The 19,634-nt window shown below is 46.5% G+C and overlaps 1 protein-coding gene across 1 annotated transcript in view; it reads right to left on the bottom strand.

The window, feature by feature from the left end:
- ADGRD2 (adhesion G protein-coupled receptor D2) overlaps nt 1-19,634 on the bottom strand; it is a 45,520-nt gene that overhangs the window by 3,203 nt on the left and 22,683 nt on the right. The window contains exons 13-24 of the mRNA XM_087914727.1: nt 19,020-19,146; nt 18,657-18,760; nt 17,904-18,006; nt 17,618-17,771; nt 16,695-16,828; nt 14,754-14,869; nt 13,159-13,279; nt 7,682-7,723; nt 6,229-6,282; nt 4,716-4,845; nt 4,559-4,617; nt 894-924 (exon numbers count right to left, since the gene is read on the bottom strand). Of these exons, the coding sequence (XP_087770853.1) occupies nt 894-924; nt 4,559-4,617; nt 4,716-4,845; nt 6,229-6,282; nt 7,682-7,723; nt 13,159-13,279; nt 14,754-14,869; nt 16,695-16,828; nt 17,618-17,771; nt 17,904-18,006; nt 18,657-18,760; nt 19,020-19,146 (1,175 nt within the window). The remainder of the gene's footprint in view (nt 1-893; nt 925-4,558; nt 4,618-4,715; nt 4,846-6,228; nt 6,283-7,681; nt 7,724-13,158; nt 13,280-14,753; nt 14,870-16,694; nt 16,829-17,617; nt 17,772-17,903; nt 18,007-18,656; nt 18,761-19,019; nt 19,147-19,634) is intronic.

Genomic DNA, 19,634 nt, shown 5'->3' with positions numbered 1-19,634 from the left:
GTGGTCCACTGTTTGTTCAGCTTCTTTGCATAGGCAGCACTTACAGTCTGTTCCTGTCTTCTCAATTCTGGCTTTGTATACTTTTGTGCGCAGCCAGAATTAATCCCTCGGTCTCTTTCTTTAACTTCCCTGCTCTGAGCCATTCCCCGGTCTTCTTATTACCTGCTTACCCTTCTATTTTGTTAATGTGCTGGCCATGTAGTGCTTTGTCTTCCCATGCCTCTGTTCTCTTCTTCATTTGGTGGCCTTCTTCTCCTTCTCCCCCTCCTCCTCCTCCTCTTCCTCCTCCTCCTCTTCTTTTCTTCTTCTTTTCCTCCTCCTCCTCTTCTTCTTTTCTTCTCCTCCTCTTCTTCCTCTTCTTTTCTTCCTCCTCCTCCTCCTCCTCTTCCTCCCCTCCTCCTCTTCTCCTTCTTCTTCTTTTCCTCCTCCTCCTCTTCTTTCTTTTCTTCTCCTCCTCTTCTTCCTCTTCTTTTCCTCCTCCTCCTCTTCTTCCTCTCTTCTTTCTTCCTCCTCCTCCTCCTCCTCCTCCTCTTCCTCCTCCTCCTCTTCTTCTTTTCTTCTTCTTTCTCCTCCTCCTCCTTTCCTCCTCCTCCTCCTCCTCCTCCTCCTCCTCCTCCTCCTCCTCCTCCTCCTCCTCCTCCTCCTCCTCCTCCTCCTCCTCCTCCGTATTAGTAAGTATTATTAGTATTAATTAGTATTATTAGTATTATTTTGCAACTTTCTCAACAAATATTCTGCAGAGAAGGGATACTCAGGTCTGGATTCTGAGCATGAGAAGGCTCCTAGCTAAGTGTAATTTGACTTCTCCAGTTAAAAAGACAGAGGGTTTTTTTTTTCCAGCCCTGAACCAGTGAAAATTCAACAAGGCTGAACTTAACAGCGGGAGGCCTTACCTGATGATTTGAAGGCAGTCAGTTGTACAGCCTGGAAAAAGAGAGAAAGAGAGAGAGAGAAAGTAAGAGAGAGAAAGATGATGATGATTTTCCACCACCACCCCAAAATCTCTGCAGGTAACTCCCATTTGTCTCCAGTTCCGTAGCAAAACAATATCTAATTAAACTTTGCTAAACAAACTTTCACCGGAGCTCTTTTCGGTTTGCAAATCTGAGCATTGATCATAGAACCTAGCAGTGCTTAAAATCCCATCTTGGATGACCGAAATAACTCCTATTTTTTTAAAAAAATATTTATTGCCCCAAACCAGAGTTCTAAATCTTTTTGCCTTTCTGTTCCGAAATGCTATAAGAGATCATGATCAAATTCCACCTCAATTTCTTTTATTTTTATTTATTTTCTAATTTCTTTTCTGGATCGCTGGCTTTTTCCAACCTGCGTTCCCTTCAGAACTGGAGGTGCAATCATTATTTTTCTTAAAAGAGAGAGAGTTATTTCATGTTTTTACGGTGCCCCCGCCCTTGTAAAAACTATTTTAATCCATTTCGCCTCGCAGGGGCTGCAGCCTCCTTGTTGCTGGAGCCCTAGAGGATGATGTGAGTTGTAGTCCATATGTCTGCAAGGAAGCAAGTGACTGAGGTCATCTAATCCAACCTCCTCTGGATAAGGGGCTGCCCAGTCTTTTAAAAACCTTTTAAAATTGTGAGCAAGCGGCACAAACACAGCCACAATGAACCTTGAATTCAACCCCAATGCTAGTTGCATTTTCACCCGAGTTCAGCAAATCCACTGTGGGTTCATCTCACTCATATCAAAAAACCTTCTTATGGTTTTATCACAGACAAAATGTTGTTTGAGCCCAGTGAGTGTATGTATATACTCTGTGTGTGTGCGTGTGTGCATATGTATATAAAGTGTTATCAAGTCACTGTTGACTCATAAATCCTTGCCTAGATATTCTCCCTCAATATGAACCAACCCGCATAATTACACGCCCACGCAGCACTCTGCAGGTGCACCTAAAACAAATCCACAAAGCTAAGTTTCTAGACCTTACCATCTGGAAGTCCATCTCGAACAACAAACGACCGAGAGACAATCTTTGCATATTTTTTTTACCCCACTTCCCCCCACAGCTGCCGATTCTCAATGGGATCATTTAATCCTCCCCTCTTGGGTCGCACGTAAGAAAAGGGGGCTGCCCATTAAACTAGGGGTCAGCAACCTACAGCTCTGGAGCCACATGGGGCTCTTTTGGCTCCCTGTTGGCTGATCCCACCCCTGCCTGGCTCGTCCTCATCATTCCTCACCTGGCCTTAGAGAAGGTAATCCCTGGATGGCAGGGGATGGAGACTCACTCCATATTCCAGAACAGGAGGTGACTGAGTGGGAGTGAGTGAACGTCGAGTTGGCCACACATTCTCGCAGTCACACCAGTTGTTAAATTATTAGCTCCCGGTGTCCTGTTTTCTGTGGGAAAACAGGTCCAAATGGCTCTTTGACAGTGGTAGGGTTCAAATTTTTTTACTACCAGCCCTGTGGGCATGGCTTGGTGGGCATGATCTGGCTTGGTGGGCATGGCAGGGGAAGGTTACTGTAAAATCCCCCTTCCCTCCCCACCCCACCAACCTGCTTTCCAGCTCTGTTCTCCTGTTCAGGGCAACCAAAGGAGACCCAGCCGATCATCTGGGACTCAATAGGAGGCAGAGAAGAGATGGGGTTGGCAGGGCCAGTCAGAGGTGGTTTGGGCCGATTCTCCCAACTACTCAAAATTTCCGCTACCGGTTCTTTAGAACCGGTCTGAACCGGCTGAATCACCTCTCAATGGGTGAAAAGGCTGGGCTGACCCCCCACCCTTGGCCTGCTTTCTCCTTTTGGCTGCAGATGTGAAGTATGTGGAGAACTCCAGCCTGGTGAAGGAAGCCCAGAAAAAAGCCAACACGGCCCTGATGGAATGCACCATCGTCCATTATCCCCACGCCATGGACAAATTCCAGCACCTGCTGGTCCAGTTGGCCGACATCCGGGCCCTGAGCAGGCAAGCCGAATTCCCGCTGCCAGTTCTCCAGAACCGGCTGAATCCACCTCTGCTTTTGGAGCATTTAAGTTTGCAGACCCCTGCCTTAAACCAACAAACCAAACAACGATCTTTTCCCGCTGCAAAATCAAATAATAAAATAAAGATAGGAGCAGAATGCGCCTTATCCTGAAGACCCCTTTGACCCCCCCTCCTGGTCTCTCCATCTGGGGAAGAAGATGCAGAAACCAGGCACGACGCTGCCTCTTCACCTCCTCTAAGTACCAACGCTGGCCTTGGCATTTCAAAACCAGCGGCAACGCTTAAGCGCTGACCGCTCCAGCTGGCTTAATTGCTTTAGCCCGTGCTTAAGACCGGGTGCCCGGTAACTTGGCAAGGACAATGGGTCTCTGGATCTAACCGTGCGGAGGCGACTGGCACCCAGCTTTTTCTAGAGCCGATCCAGACCCACCGAAAGGAAGACTGCCAAGCGAGGTTGCTTGGCGAGCTCACTTCGCTGATTAAACGGGATCGGGGGCCGGGAAGAAGAGGGGAGGGGGAAGAGCAGTTTTTCTGAGGGAGAGGCAGGTGGAGTCCTCCAGGTGTTTTGGGGGGGGGTCCAAAGATGGCCCCGAGAAAGAAGCGCTGTGGAGCCACGCAACATGGACAATAGCTTGACTGAGGCCAGGGCGTACACCCCAGACATGGCCATTAGAACCTGTTTTATCCTACACAAGAGACCAAGAGGTGAGGTGGCTCAGTGCGATATGCTCACATTGACATGGGGGCTTGATCCCAAGGTGCAGGTGATCATTTAGGGCGGTGGAGGGGTGGGGCAAGCTCAAGGTGCTTAGATCTGGCCTGCAGGGCTACCCTGGAAACAGCCAAGGAGCAGCCCGCGGCGCCTTTGCCAGCGAAAACAGGGCCCAGGGGGGTTGCACTTGACCCCCCACCCAAGCTCCGTTTTGGCTGGCAGAGGGCTGGCAATACAAACTAAAAGCGAAACAAAATGGAGAAGCGTTTCCCCTTTTGCATTTGAGCATCCAAGAAGGGGCAGGAAAGGAGAAAGGGAAAGAGGAAAGACAAGAAAGAAAGAAAGAAAGAAAGAAAGAAAGAAAGAAAGAAAGAAAGAAAGAAAGAAAGAAAGAAAGAAAGAAAGAAAGAAAGGAAAGCAAGAATGAAAGAAAGAAAGAAAGGAAGGAAGGAAGGAAAGAAAGAAAGAAAGAAAGAAAGAAAGAAAGAAAGAAAGAAAGAAAGAAAGAAAGAAAGAAAGAGAAAGGGGAAGAGAGCAAGGAAAGAAAAAGAAGGAAAGAAGGGAAGGAAGACAAAAGGAGAATGAAGAGGGAAGGAAAAAGAAGGAAAACAGGGAAGGAAGAAGAAAGGGAGGGAGGGAGGAAGGAAGGAAAGAAAGAAGGAGATTATAATGAGAGGGAGGGAGGGTCTCAGAGAAGTCCTGCCTTAGCACTTGGCCACCACAAGTGCCTCTCCCCAATACGAATTACATCGAGCTGGCCACACCCTCCCTGGCCACGCCCACCCCAGCCTCCCAAGGTCAACCACAACCCTGATGTTGCCCTCAAAGAAATCGAGTTTGATACCCCTGGTTTAGGGCATTTTCTGAGGGGGGCGTGGCTGGGCGGGACTTACCGGTTTCTCAGGTGACATAATTGACGAAACGCTCCGTGGCATTTTGGCACTGAAGTTCCCTACGTGAGGAAAAGGCGCATCAGTTGGGTGCAACAACCAACATCTGAATGCAGTGCGTGTCTTCCTGCTGGCTGGAAGGCCCACCTGCTCTGCCTACCTTTGCTCTTGGACGCCGTGTCCTTCTCGCTGGAACAGGTTGTATTCTCCGGGGTGGTTGGGTTGAACCTGGCCATCTCCCAGGAGGTGTTCCTGGGGCTCGACAGGTAATTGACAGGGTGGGAGCAGTTCTGAAACAAGAGGAAAAGAGAAAACCTGCAGGACACCTGGGAGGAAGCAGGAAAGCCCTGCTGGTCTGTCCATCGATCGTTGGATCCAGCTCCCTAAGTGATTCAACCGGTGTAACAACCAGTTCGGGGAGCGTGCGCACACAACGTTTAGAAAAGACCGTTTTTAGCTACAATACTTACCTTCCGCTGCATCCCCGGTGACTAAAACAGCCGATGGGCGGCAAAACCACTCCGTGGCAAAAAAATTTTTCCTACTGGTTCTGTGTGAGGGCGGGCTTTGCATGCCTGTGCGAGCACTTCCTACATGCGCGCACCAAATGCATGCTCCGTGCATGGGCAGCATTTGCAACTCGCCTTCTGCTACTTATTTCCTGCTTTTCAACCTCAGCTGTGCCATGCAAAAGATTAGTATAGACACGGGGAAGGTGACAGCTGATCGTTGGAGTGAACCAGTTCGGCTGAACCATGCCGAACCACTAGAATACCACCAGTGAAACCGCTCTGCCCCACGAATCAGCTGTGCTCAACAACAAGGAATTAAAGCACAGGAAAGGGGTGAGCTGGGTGGGTGGGACCCCAAAATACCCGGAACTACCAGTTCATCTGAACCGGTCCAATCCCATTCCTGCTCCCTACCACTTTGAAGGCAGAAAGTTACTTCCTCCGGGAGGAAGCTAAACTAGGTTTGCCTCCTGTCAATGTTAGCGCTTTTAAGAGAGGGAATATGGTGGTTCCCAGGCAGAAATTCTACCAGGCCAGCCCCAGAAGAGGCCTTTCCATATCTGGATCACAGAAATCCAGATGTTCTTGAGAAACGGTGTCCAAGAGACACAGACAGCTCCGGCGTGTCGCTGCCCCATATTGGCCAACCCATTTTTTCCAGACCATTTATGGAAGGATCTGGAAAGATCTTGGAATGGTGGACGCGTGGGTGAGTAGGGCAAGTTCCCCCCCTGCCCCTTTCCCCCCTCCCCTCACTCCCGGTTGTGCGCAATGCAAGCGACGCAAGCCTTGTGTTCCCGTGGGCCATGTAGGAGGCGCAGCCTTGTGTTCCTGCGCAGCCTGGAATAATTGCTTTGGGGGGGCGGTGACATTTCTCTGTGGACCAAAATTTTCTCGTGGACCACCAGTGGTCCCCGGCCCACTGGTTGGCGACCGCTAGACTAGAAGACCACCAAGGTCCCTTCCACCTCTATTGTGATTGATTAATTGAATCAGAAGACTGGCTAGAATGGCTTGCCTTCAGAAGTTGTGGCTGCTCTATCACTGGAGGTTTTTCAGGAGAAACTGGACAGCTACCTGTCTGAAAACTGGACAGCTACCTGTCTGAAAACTGGACAGCTACCTGTCCTGCTTGAGCAGGATCTATTCTGATTGACCTACCGTGAATGACAGGGCTTTCTTCTTCTCCCTCATTCTCTGGATGGCATTCCGCACCTGGAGACGGAACAACAAATAGAGATCAGCCTTTTTGGTCCAAAACGTCCAGCCACGATGCTCCCCAGAACTCAGGAAGCCGTGAAATTCAGATCAGACTAAATTTTCTGTGCAGGTGAAGGAGAAACCTCCCAATTCGACAGTTGACAGAGCAGGGAGATGGGGGAAGATGAGTGTCGTAGTTACACTTCTCCAAACTCTTTCTCCTTGAGTATCTCGTGGGGAAGGGGGGGGGGGAAGGCGGACGATTGAATGACATCTCCCCATAATGGCAAACGACACCTCCCAGTGTCTCTTACTTCCCCCGCTCTGTGGGGCTGCAGGCAGAGGCCACTTAGCAACATCTGGTATCCTGCAGGTTCTTTGGCTGTAGGTTTTCCCTCTTTTAGGGTAAGGAAAAAAGGGGGGGGGAGAATCATCATAGGAAATCTGGCCTCGCGTTGATATGTCTACCCCAACGTACGGTTGAATGATTGGTCCTTAAGTTTGTGAGTGCAACAACAAGCAAAAACATAAAATGAATTGTATGGATCTGTTTGTGCTCTCTGAATCCCCAAGCTGGCAATAACATGCTTGTTTTACTGAAAAAGCCAGCATTTTTTAAAACTTCTGTATAATTGATGCACATAATCTCCTAATCTTGAGGCATTATACCTGTATCTATATATCTATCTTCATCTCTATCTCCATCTCCATGTCTATGTATCTGTTTGTCTGTCTGTCTCTCTCTCTCATCTCTCTATCTCTCTATCTATCTGTCTGTCTGTCTATCTATCTATCTATCTATCTATCTATCTATCTATCTATCTATCTATCTATCTATCTATCTATCTATCTACCTACCTACCTACCTACCTACCTATGTATCTTCCTATCTCTCCATCCATCTATCGTCTCCCCCTTTCTCTCTCTCTATCATCTATCTATCTATCTATCTATCTATCTATCTATCTATCTATCTATCTATCTATCTATCTATCTATCTATCTATCTATCATCTTTCTATCTCTCCCTCTTTCTCTCTCATCTATCCTTATCTATATCTATCTATCTATCTATCTATCTATCTATCTATCTATCTATCTATCTATCTATCTTCTTTATAGCCTCTCTCTCTCTCTCTCTCTCTCTCTCTCTCCCTCCCTCCCTTCCTCCCTCTCTCTCTCTCATAGATAGATAGATAGATAGATAGATAGATATAGATATAGATATAGATATATAGATATATAGATATATAGATATATAGATATAGATAGATCAGGCTTCCTCTCCCATAGATCAGGCTTCTCCAGCCCCCAGCCACACTTTCCTGCACGTATATTTAAAATCTTAAGGACTAGAAACTTGTGGAGGATTGTTTTGTTTTAACAAGCTGCTGTTTTTCCAAGGCCAGTCTTACCTCGCTGTTATAGAGCGCATAGACCAGGAATATGTAGAGGCCCTGTTTAAAAAAAAAAGGAAAAAAGGAAAAAATGCATACAGACAAGCTGAAAAGATATTAGCTCAGAAAAATTATTGTTTTAGCTGCTGCAAAGGCTGAGAGGCAAAACCGGAAAGGCGTTAGTGGTTGCTCTCCCTTCTTCTTCCCACCAGCCATTCAGACCGCAGCTGGAAAAAGATGGACAGGAGACACTCACAATTCCAGGCTCTTTCCCCCCCCCCCCCCTTTTCCAGTGACCCACAATGAAAAACGAAACAAACAAACAAAAAATCAATTCAGTCTGTTTGCGTTGCAGAATTGCAGCTTTGGCATTGCGTTAACCTCAGAATCGGGGACTCTCTTCCTTGAGGCTCGAACGGGTCCTCGTTTTCAAGATGGAAAACCCAGAGCTGGACTCTGTCTCTTTTCACTACGCTCAGCTTGGAAAGCCTGGCCACGAAGTAATTAAAATAACACAGCTTTGCAACGCAGAGACCTAGCCAGGCGGGGTGATAGGAGGTGGAGAAGATGCGAAAGGCGCTTGGCCCCCTTTGGAAAGTGAATTGTTCTGGAGTTTTGTTTTGCAAACGGGCAGCTACTCCGTTGCTCAGCTCCGGGGGAGGTGCCCAAAAAATAATCTGATTTTTTTTTTTTGGCTGGATCCAGATAGAGGGTAGCGATGTTGAAAAAAGATGTTGAAGTGCTGGAAAAAGTGCAGAGAAGAGCAACCGAGATGATTAAAGGCCTGGAGACAAAAACATATGAACAGTTGCAGGAACAGGGTATGGCCAGTCTAGAGGAAAGAAGGACTAGGGGGGACAGGATAGCAGTCTTCTAATATTTGAAGGGCTGCCATAAAGGAAGGAGGTGTTCAACTTATCCTCCAAAGTACCAGAAAGCAAGACAAGAAACAACGGATGGAAACTAATCAAGGAGAGAAGCAACCTGGAATGAAGGAGAAACTTCTTATCAGGGAGGACAATTAACCAGGGGAACTGCTGGCCTCCAGAAGTTGTGGCTGCTCCATCACTGGAGGTTTTTAAGAAGAGGTTGGATAACCATTTGTCTGAAGAGGTGCAGGGTTTCCTGCCTAGGCAGGCGGTTGGACTAGAAGACCTCCAAGGTCCCTTCCAACTCTGTTATTCTATTTCATTGTATTCTGTTCTGTTCTATTCTATTCTATTCTATTCTATTCTTGTTCTCCTCTCTTCTATAGCCCATTCCATTCTATTATACTCTACTCTGTTCTATTCTCTCTTCTATATTCCATTCTCTTCTCTTCTCTTCTCTTCTCTTCTCTTCTCTTCTCTTCTCTTCTCTTCTCTTCTCTTCTTTTTCACTCCAATATTTCTATTCTATTCTTTTTCACTCCAATATTTCTATTCTATTCTATTCTATTCTATTCTATTCTATTCTATTCTATTTCATTCCAATATTTCTATTCTATTCTTTTTCACTCCAATATTTCTGTTCTATTCTACTCTTTTTCACTCCAATATTTCTATTCTACAGTATTCTACTCTAATTCCATTCCTTATTCTATTCCATTCCATTCCTTTCTTCCTTATTCTATTCTGTTCTATTCTATTCTATTCTATTCTGTTCTGTTCTGTTCTGTTCTGTTCTATTCTGTTCTGTTCTATTCTATTCTATTCTCTCTTCTATATTCCATTCCATTCTATTCTATTTTATTCCATTCTCTTCTCTTCTTTTCACTCCAATATTTCTATTCTATTCTATTTCATTCCAATATTTCTATTCTATACTATTCTATTCTACTCTAATTCCATTCCTTATTCTATTCTATTCCATTCCATTCCATTCCATTCCATTCCTTATTCTATTCTATTCTATTCTATTCTATTCTATTCTATTCCATTCTATTCTATTCTATATTCCATTCTATTCTCTTCTATTTTATTCCATTCTCTTCTCTTCTTTTCACTGCAATATTTCTATTCTATATTTCATTCCAATATTTCTATTCTATTCTATTCTTTTTCACTCCAATATTTCTATTCTATTCTACTCTTTTTCACTCCAATATTTCTATTCTATTCTACTCTTTTTCACTTCAATATTTCTATTCTATTCTATTATTTCCTTCCAATATTTCTATCCTGTTGTATTCTATTCTTCATTCTTTTATTATTATTTCATTATTATTATTTTATTATTAATAACTGTGGAGAACTTATTTCCCACCTCCTTTATTCTAAACAATTATCTTTTATTTCTAAAAAAAAGAAAGTTTCCTTTAGATTTGTTTATTTTGCTGGTACTTTCTAGCTAAAATTTTCAGCTCAATCTCGGATACGGAAGTAAAAAAAAAGAAAAAAAAAACACAGGGCAGGAATCAACAGTCCAATAGCTTGACTTTCTCAGCCGGCTTCTGGCAATTTTCAGAAACTAGAAACATCTCCATCTAGAGGCTAAAAGCTCCCTGGAGTTTATAGGCCAAGGATAAAATAGATGAGAACGTTATATTGTGCAATTCCGATGCCTCGTTCCTGGAATTTTATAAGGGGTCCAGATAATTTGTAACTTTCTTGGACTTTCTCCGTACTTTCTCTTCTCTTCTGTTCTTTTTATTTTATTTTTTTTAGAAAATCTATTTCCAGCCAAAAAAAAAAAAAAAATGCCTTGAAAGGAAAGAGGACAATGCCAGTGAAATTAAATAAACATCATTAAAACCAATTTTATCCCACCCTCCCCTCAAAAAAAATGGCTTATACAATTTAGAAAACTTTTATTTTTGTCCTCGGGAGATAAGCATTTAAAAAGTAAGCGGGCAAAGCGAGCTTGCCTTATAGACGTCTGGAAAGAGGAAATTTTTGCTGGTTTCAATTTGGTCTTTAAACGCACATTAGAGTTAAGACCGCCGGTTAATTTTACGGGATGATTTATGATTCATAATTGTCAGGGATTCCTTTCTAACAGGCTCCTTTATTACAAACAGCGATCTTTTATTTTGGAAAAATGTCCTTTTTGATGTATTTATTTTACTGTTTTTTGCTCTTGCATTTTTCTTGCAAAGCCAAATTATAAACACAATTATTATAAGTTTGTTTTTTTTGTTTTCCTTATGAAAATACGGTCCCCAGATTTTGTGCTAGTTCGGCCCGGTCTTAATAGAAATCCTGCTATTTCCAATGGGACCTAATAGTTGGACAGCTGTCCCCCTTCCCCGCATTTTACAGAGGAGGAACTCGAAGCTGAGACTGACCCACAAAAACCACACACAAACACCCACACTTTGCAGAAACGGCAGCGCGCTTTGTCGCCTTGGCAGCCAGGAGAGGCTCTTCGCAGCTTTAAAGAGTTGTGAGTTTTTGTTTTGTTTTTCCCAACAACAACAATAACAAAAAAAAAATCTCCCTTTTCAAAGCTGCCTGGGGAAACTGAGGCTATCTCGGTGTTTATTCACGCTTTGCCCTCCAAGGTTTCACACACACACCCCTCAACCCCCGCCTGCTCAGGATTTCATTTCCTTAGCTGGAAATCAACCCAACTCTGCACTCTAAACATTGGCTCTCTGCTTTTATTTTTATTTTATTTTTTTTAAAAAAACAAAATATCCGATAGGGTTTGGCTTCTTGCTTCTCCTATTTTGTTCTCTCCTATCGCAAAACTTTCGCAGCTGACGCATTAATTGTAGCTCTCTGCAAACCGCAGGACTCCCACGCATGTGGAGGGAGGAGGAGAGCCCTGCACACACACACCCCATTGCACTCTTTGCAGATGGAAAGAGGCATCACGGGTGGGAAGAGGACACACACGTACGCACACAGATACACACACACACTCTCTCTTTCTCTCTCTCTCTCTCTCTCTCTCACACACACACAAATACACACACACTTTCTGTCTCTTTCTCTCCTGCCTCTGGCTGGCTCAGCCTCTTTGCATCCCACCTAGTTCTTTAGACAGCTGGATTTTTAAGGGGGAGGAAAGCTGACATCCCAGGGCCCATAAATATTTTGCCTGTCTTTCGCAGAGCAATTACATCCCTCGGCTAAGCTGTGGCAATTAAATCCTGTTTTGTTCCAAACGATCCTTGCCAGTGCATTGAAGGCAGCCCAGCTCAATTGTCTGTGTTTGTTTCTGATTCCTGGGTTGAGTGGTGGATTTTATTTTGCGGGGGCGGAGGAGAGATGGTTAGATGAGATTGAGGGGTGGGGGAAGATGGGCAGATGAGGAAAGAAGGAAGTAAAAGGAGAAGAGGAGGGAGGGAGGAAAAAAGGAGAGGTTGGGAAAGAAGGAGGGGGAGAAAAGATGAAAGGAGAGGGGAAGGAGGAGAAGGAAAGGAAAGGAAAGAAAGAGGGATTGAGAGGGAGGGAGGGAGGGAGGGATGAGGGGAGGGAAGGGAAGGAAGGAAGGAAGGAAGGAAGGAAGGAAGGAAGGAAGGAGGGGAGGAAGGAAGGAAGGAAGAGGAAGGGAAGAAGGAGGAAGGAAGAGGAAGGAGAGGGAGGGAGAAAGGAAGGAAGGAGGGAAGGAAGGAAAAGGTAAAGAGTGAAAGGGAAGAAGGAAGGAAGGAGAAGGGCAAGAAGTAGGGAAGGAGGGATTGAGGGAGGGAGGGAGAAAGGAAGGAAGGAGGGAAGGAAGGAAGGAGAAGGTAATGAGTGAAAGGGAAAAAGGAAGGAAGGAGAAGGGAAAGAGGGAGGGAGGAGAGAGGAATGAAGGAAAGAGGAAGGGAAGGAGGGGTTGAGGGAGGGAGGGTGGGAGAAAGAAAGGAAGGAGAGAAGGATGGAGAAGGGAAAGAGTCAAAGGGAAGAAGGAAGGAAGGAAAGAACGAGAAGGGAAAGAGGAAAAGGGGAGGTTTTTCCCAAGTGTAGTATTTCATAATGTAATATTCTTACTATTACATCCTATTAATTTTAATACATTATTAAACAGTGTAGTATTTAATAAAGGAATTTGATCGAGACTATTCGTCTCGGAGGAAAAGCCTGAGTCAAGTAGTCAATCAAAATTATATTTGCTAAACTATGTTTTGTGTCCACGAGACATTGCACCTTCCAGCTCCATTCTGATCAATCGATCGATCGATTAACCGACTGACAGTAGGCTGGGCTTGTATTCTGCTGAGACCAAATTCAAGGAACTACTTCATGGCTTTGAGAGGAGTGCCCCCTTATTTCTATCCACCCCTCTCAGCAAGAATTTCTGACCGAGGTTCAAACTGCAACTAACAACAACTGCTGAACCCAAGGGCCACTGTTGACGCTGTATGGTTCCCATAGGAGCATCTAAGAAAACGTGATCAATTGCCTAGAAAAAGGTGTGTGTTTTGGGGGCACCCAGTTCACAGCCGAGACCAGTAAATAAACTTTTGGGGTTCACTTTTTGCCCGTGTCCCTTGGACGCAAAAGTTCTGCTTCCTCGCAACTCCTGCTGGGCTTTGCTTGGAGCTGCAAGAACCTTCTGCAAATGTTTCAGAGAGAAGCTTTGCTCACCTGGAGGGAGTTTAGCATGATGAAGATGTAGGCCCAGGTAACGCTGAGGTGAACAAGGATGCCGCATACCCAGGTCAGGCCCAGGACAGGGAGCAGCACCAAGATGGGTTTGGCGGTGGCCCTGGAAATGGAGCAGAACAAGGGGTGCGTGGAAAAGTTGGCCTCTTCCTAGCCAAGCCCCAAAACTGGACTCGGTTCATTTGGAGGCAATTTCTCCATCCTTCTCTCTGTCTCGGGTGGAAAGATACTCGGGTTGTAATCTTCTGCTTTGGGTTTTTTGCTTATCTCAAAGCCTGAGGTGGCTCTCAGCGCGTGCGACAGAAGGAGATTCCACAACCACGTACGGAGAAATAATCCGTAGGTCTTTCCAAATTACCTCCAAACAAAACCAGACAACCCCCCTCTTTTTTTTGGCTCCTTGTCAAGATAGAAAGAGACCCTTGTCCTAAGTCCATCACCATTCCAGAAAGCTTTGAATCCGCCCCCCCGTATCCAGAGGTTGACGTGAGACCCAAAAGAACGGAATGTATTGTGGGCGACTTTTCTAAAATCCCGATTTCTTCATCGGAGTTTTTGCAAGGAGTTAGAAGAGCCGCAATGGAGCCCAGTGGAAACCAGTCTAACACGGCTTTAATTTTGCAGGCCGGTTCAATCGGGGACCTTTTTATTTATTTATTTTGCTCTTTCTAAGTCATCCTACCCACCCAGAGGTTGAAGATGCCACCAAGCCCCCAACTGCAAAAGATGTCATCTCGCCCTCCATCGCCCGGCCTCCACCTTCAGCCCTGCAAAACCGCGTGGAGGCTATCTACAACACCAGAGGAACAGTGTGTGTGTTTTTGTGGCTGCCCACGGCGCCAGCTGAAAAAGCAACAAAGAGATTGCCATCCGCCGGGCTTATCGGAGGAAGCTCGGGGAGATAACGCTGAGTGTGGGGCAGAGGTGAGGAGAAGAGAGGGGCACGGTGGCTCTAAGCATCAAGAGATGGCTTTGGAAGAACAGGTTGGAGAGACGGAAACCAGTGTCGTCCAGGGATGTCCCTTCCAAAGGTGGGGAAAAAAAATATATAAGGTGCTCTATTCTTATTGGTCCGGTTTCTAAACGGTCCTCTGTCCTCCAGAAACATTGGGCAGAAATTTTACAGATGAACAGAGTTGGAAGGGACCTTGTAGGTCATCCAGTCCAACCCCCCACCCAAGCAGGAGACCCTACATCATTTCTGACAGAGGGCAGTCCAGCCTCTTCTTGAAAGCCTCCAGGGATGAAGCTCCCACAACTTCCGAAGGCAACGTCTGTTCCACTGGTTGATGGTTCTCACTGTCAGGAAATTCCTCCTTATTTCCAGGTTGAATCTCTCCTTGGTCAGTTTCCATCCATTATTCCTGGCCTTCAGGTGCTTTGGAAAATAGCCAATCCCTGGAGGTTTTCAAGAAGAGACTGGGCTGCCATCAGTCAGAAATGGTGTAGGGTCTCCTGCTTGGGTGGGCGGTTGGAGTAGATGACCTACAAGGTCCCTTCCAACTCTGCTAATCTGTTAAGCTGTCTAGCTTTGCATCCACGAGGAAGGAACACATGCCCCCATGGGTCTGACTCACCAGATTTGAATCCCAATCTGCTTCTCCAAGCTGCTGTTGGGGGTCAGCATCCGTGACCGACGCCGTGCGCTGGAGACTGTCACCATCACCACTCGGAACAGCACAAAGGTGTTCACCTAAATGACAAGGACAAGGACTGTGAAGAAAGGCCCCCAGATTTTCCTTCTGGGCAGCCTAGAAGGACCACACCTAACAGATTAACAGATTGACAGAATTTGAAGGGACCTTGTAGGTCATCTAGTCCAACCCCCCACCCAAGTGGGAGACCCTACACCATTTCTGACAGGTGGCAGTCCAGTCTCTTCTTGAAAGCCTCCAGGGATGAAGCTCCCACAACTTCCGAAGGCAACTTCTGTTCCACTGGTTGATTGTTCTCACTGTCAGAAAGTTCCTCCTTATTTCCAGGTTGAATCTCTCCTTCTCCAGTTTCTTGTCTGGCCTACAGGTGCTTTAGGAAATAGAGTTAAACCCTAACAAATAAAATTTAGTAGTGAAAAAAGTCAGGTTCTACATTTAGGCAAGAAAAACCAAAGGCCCAGGTACGGTATATGTGCTACCTCACTCAATAGCAGTAACTGTGAGAGGGATTTTGCAGTTCTAGTGGACAACCACTTAAATAGGAGCCAGCAGTGTGCTTGCAGCTTCCAAAAAAGCCAATGCTGTGAAGTGTTAATACTACTTAATAATGCTTTAGTAAAATCACCCCTGGAATACTGCATCCAGTTTTGGTCTCCACGTTGTAAAAAAGATGTTGAGACTCTAGAAAGAGTGCAGAGAAGAGCAACCGGGGTGATTAGGGGACCGGAGGCTGAAACCTATAAAGAACGGTTGCAGGAATTAGGTATTTTGTCTATTTTATGTATTTGTTTGAGAAAACAAGTATAACTATTAACAACATATGAACATATAAGTATAAACAAGTGTAAGTATATGGGAGGCACGCTGGTGCACTTACGCACGCCCCTTACAGACCTCTTAGGAACGGAGTGAAGGCAATAGTGGATAGTTTAAGGTGAAAGGAGTGGGGGGTTAGAGGATGTAACAACAGAGTCAGGTAGTGTATTACAGGCATTGATCCCTCTGTTGCTGAAGTCGTACTTTCGGCAACCGAGTTTGGAGCGGTTTGCATTGAGTTTGTATCTATTGTTCGCCCGTGTGTTATTGCGGTTGAAGCTGAAGTAGTCGTTGACAGGTAGGACTTTGCGGTGTGTCTAGTTTAATGAGAAGAAGGACTAGGGGAGACACGACAGCAGTGTTCCAATATTTGAGGGGCTGCCATACAGTAGAGGGAGTCAAGCTATTCTTCAAAGCACTTAAAAGGCAGGACAAGAAGCAACGAGTGGAAACTAATCGAGGAGAAACAAAGAAGAACTAAGAAGAAATTTCCTGACAGTGAGAACAATTAACCAGAGGAACCACTTGCCTCCAGAAGTTGTGAATGCTCCAACGCTGGAAGTTTTTAAGAAGAGGCTGGATAACCATTTCTCTGAAGTGGTGTAGGGATTCCTGCCTAAGCAGGGGGCTGGACTAGAAGACCTCTAAGGTCCCTTCCAACTCTGTTATCCTGTTATGTGTCTACAGAAATAGCCTTGGACCCAGCTGGCAGAGCCAAAAACGTCTCACCTGAAAGTATGGTGACGTTACTGCTAAATAATGTACTGACTGTACCTATCTAAGGTTCTGATTAATTCAAGGCTTGGTGGGTCAGGGAATTGCAAGTATCATAGCTTTGCCTGTAGAGGATTCCAAGTTCGACTTCACTGATGCTGAGGAAAACTCCCACTGGTACCCAAGGTGAGGTTGGACATATCGAAATGTCGAAGTTACAAGCAACTTCTTTGACGGTGGGCAAGAACGGTTCCTGATTTCTGGGCCCTTCAAAAATGCAACAGGGTGGATGAGGAAGGCCAGAGGTTTAAGCAAAAAGACTTTGGCCCTTACTGTTAGGACAAAGAGGACGGGCCCCACAAAAGCCCAGATGACCTCCGTCTGCACATTCAGCCAACAGTGATTGTCCGCCACGTATTTGTTGAATGACGTAGCCAAAGTGACACCAACGATCAGCACAGGAAGCCCTGCAAGGAAAGGAGAGATTGGTAGGTCAGTGTCCATCCCATCTCCCACAGTCCACTTGGCCGTTGAGGAAGGACCACAGCTGACCTCTGCTTCAGCGTTTCATTGTCTCTAACTAGCACCTGCCTTGTCCCTTTCTGGTCTATCCTAGGAAGGTCACCCAACTTGTCGTCTCCGAGTTTCAAGTAACACATGTTGTTGTGGTTCACCAGCAGTCAGTGCAGACGGCAGCGGAATCAGACAATGGGGAAGAACGGGGACCAGTCTAGGATTCTGGAGAGGACTCGACGAGGGTCCTGTGTCCATTTCTGACTTCCAGAACTTCAAGGAGGGCCATTTTTCATCTTCCCAGAACCTCCACATGGACCCTGCAGTTACCTGCACCCAAAACGGGCAGTGTGGAAACACCTGGGAGGGGAGGGGCAGGGGTGGGCAAGGCCATCCAGTTAGTTCAACTACCGGTTCGGTGAACCAGATATAAATTTAACATCCGATTTGCTTGAACCGGCGCGAACCAGCTGAATCCCACCGCTGGGTTCATGTCAGCTACAGAGATGTCCAATTGACATGAGGAGTTGGCGATTTTCCATCCAACGGACTCGACTGCTCCTTCCCCAATGTGGTGCTTCCCTACTGGAAATCCACTCCATTCCTTCCCATCAGCACGTACGATGAGTGGAGCTCACCGTAGACCTCTGATCTACTCAAGTTGGGTCAACTGGTTCAAAGGAAGAAGAACTCCACGGGTCTTCCCGTTGCCCCTTCCCCTTCTTGACCTCTGGGATACAAACCCCAACCGGTCACATAGTAGAACCGCATCCTCCGATCCTCGCTCATGTTGACGGCCACTACTTTGCTCCAGAGCAGAAGACCTTCCACCAACATCCAAGCGAAGGCCGCCATGAAGAAGAGGTGGAGAAAGGCTGTGACAGCGAAGCAAACACCCTGGAGAGAAACGCAGAGTCCTTTGGTCAGATGTCAGGGGAAGATGGGATTCTCTGTGGCCCCCCATTCAGCTAGCACAGGTAGGACATCACATAGATGGTTCTCCTCCTGTTTCCCAGCTCTTCTCCTGACCTGGTTGATCTTGGCCAATTCACTGAACATTAACAAGGCTTCTGCGGCAGCCAAGGCAAAGATCAAGTTTTTATGCACTGTGGTTCGTTCACTTTTGGGGACCCTGTTGAAAGGGGGAAAAAAAAAAGATTTAGGCACAAGCTCTACTAAGCGTAGATGAAACCGTTCCACCCTAGAGGTGATCAACTCTGACAAGGCCAGATCCTGAGATGAAGCTCAGAGGCTTTGGCCACCTCGTGAGATGGAAGGACTCACTAGAGAAGAGCCTCACACTGGGAAAGATGAAGGGCAGAAGAAGAAGAAGGGGACGGCAAAGAAGGAGGGGGATGGATGGAGCCCCTGAAGCAGTCGGCGTGAACTTAAATGGACTCCAGAAGTTGGTCGAGGACAGGAAGGCCTGGAGGAACATTGTCCATGGGGTCGCGACAGGTCGGACACGACTTCGCAACTAACAACAACGACTAAGTGTATTGTCCTACTGCAATTTTCTCCTTTATTAGAGGTACTCAATGGGGCCTTGAGAGGGTTAGGGGAAGGGGTCTTCTCTTTGAGATCCCTTCCCACTCTGAATCTGGACTCACACAACTGGTTCATCCAGGCCAAGGAAGGACCTCAAGTCTTTATCTTGGTTAGATGTTCCAGACGGTTGTGGGAACAAAGCTCACGCGGTTGGTTGGTTTCAAGAGGCCGTGTGGAGCTGGCCAAGGAGCTGACTTGATAAGCGTGTGTCCATTTGTGTTATTTCAGACTTACCCAACAGCTAAGAAGAGCACCAAGGTGACAATCAAGGCACAGAAGGACACGCCACAGCCCACAAATGTCAGGGTCTTCAGCGTGGACTCTTCCTCTAGGCTCCTCTGCAGGAAACAGAGACAACCTGATCAAGGGGTGAGGTGGCCCCCGAGGGCTCACCTCAATGGCTTCCTTGCAATGGGCCAGTTCAGCTCTTGGCTCTTGGCTCATCAGGTTTTGCACAGGGGTGGGAAGGGAAAAGATCTGGAAAAGGGAGGATTCTCCAACCAAATGTGGGTCCATGTTCTCCCCATGGTTCCACCGAAGCCCCCCAAGAAGTATCTTCCTCCATAGGGAGCGAAGACCTCCCGACCCGCTTCTAACCTGAACTTCATAGACCTGCAGCAGGACTGCGAAGTTGGTGGTGTGGTTACAGGTGCAGATGGTTAGATCCTCCTGAGAAGAAGACACCGAGCAACCTCTGGTGGACCAGCCTCCAACACCTTCAGGACTGAAAAGCAGGAAAACCTTCTGGGCCCAGATGCTCAAACCCTGGACCCCAAATTGCTCCCGCCCCAAGGACGGTGCCCATGGAAAGGAGCGGAGAACAATCTCCACAGACCTTGATCCAACTCTCATTCTCCTTTCCTAAAAGCTTTCCTTAAAAAAACCTTCCCTGGTTCATCTACTTCAAACACAACCCAACCATTGGGGGCCCCGACTGAGCGATTAAGTTGTGTGCGACGTACTTGTGGGGCAATGCAGTTAACAGACCACTTTCAGAAAAGGTTGGGTGGGTTGTGTTGGTTGCTGTTGCTGTGGGTTCATAGCAGTGGTGTGGTATGCTACCGGTTTGGCCCGGTTCACCCGAACCGGTAGCAAAAATAAGCCTCCCACAATGAGCTGAGAGGCGAAAGAGAAAAGCTAGGATTGGCCCTCTTACCCACCCCGGCTCCCTTCTCTTCTATATCCTCTCAGCTGATTGGCGCTTCAGGCCTC

Source organism: Pseudonaja textilis, chromosome 17 (assembly GCF_049901715.1).
Source record: "Pseudonaja textilis isolate UNSWEBS1 chromosome 17, rPseTex1.2, whole genome shotgun sequence".
NCBI lineage: Eukaryota > Metazoa > Chordata > Lepidosauria > Squamata > Elapidae > Pseudonaja > Pseudonaja textilis.
The sequence above is the reverse complement of the archived record's forward strand: the minus strand, read 5'-3'. Positions and strand labels throughout refer to the sequence as shown.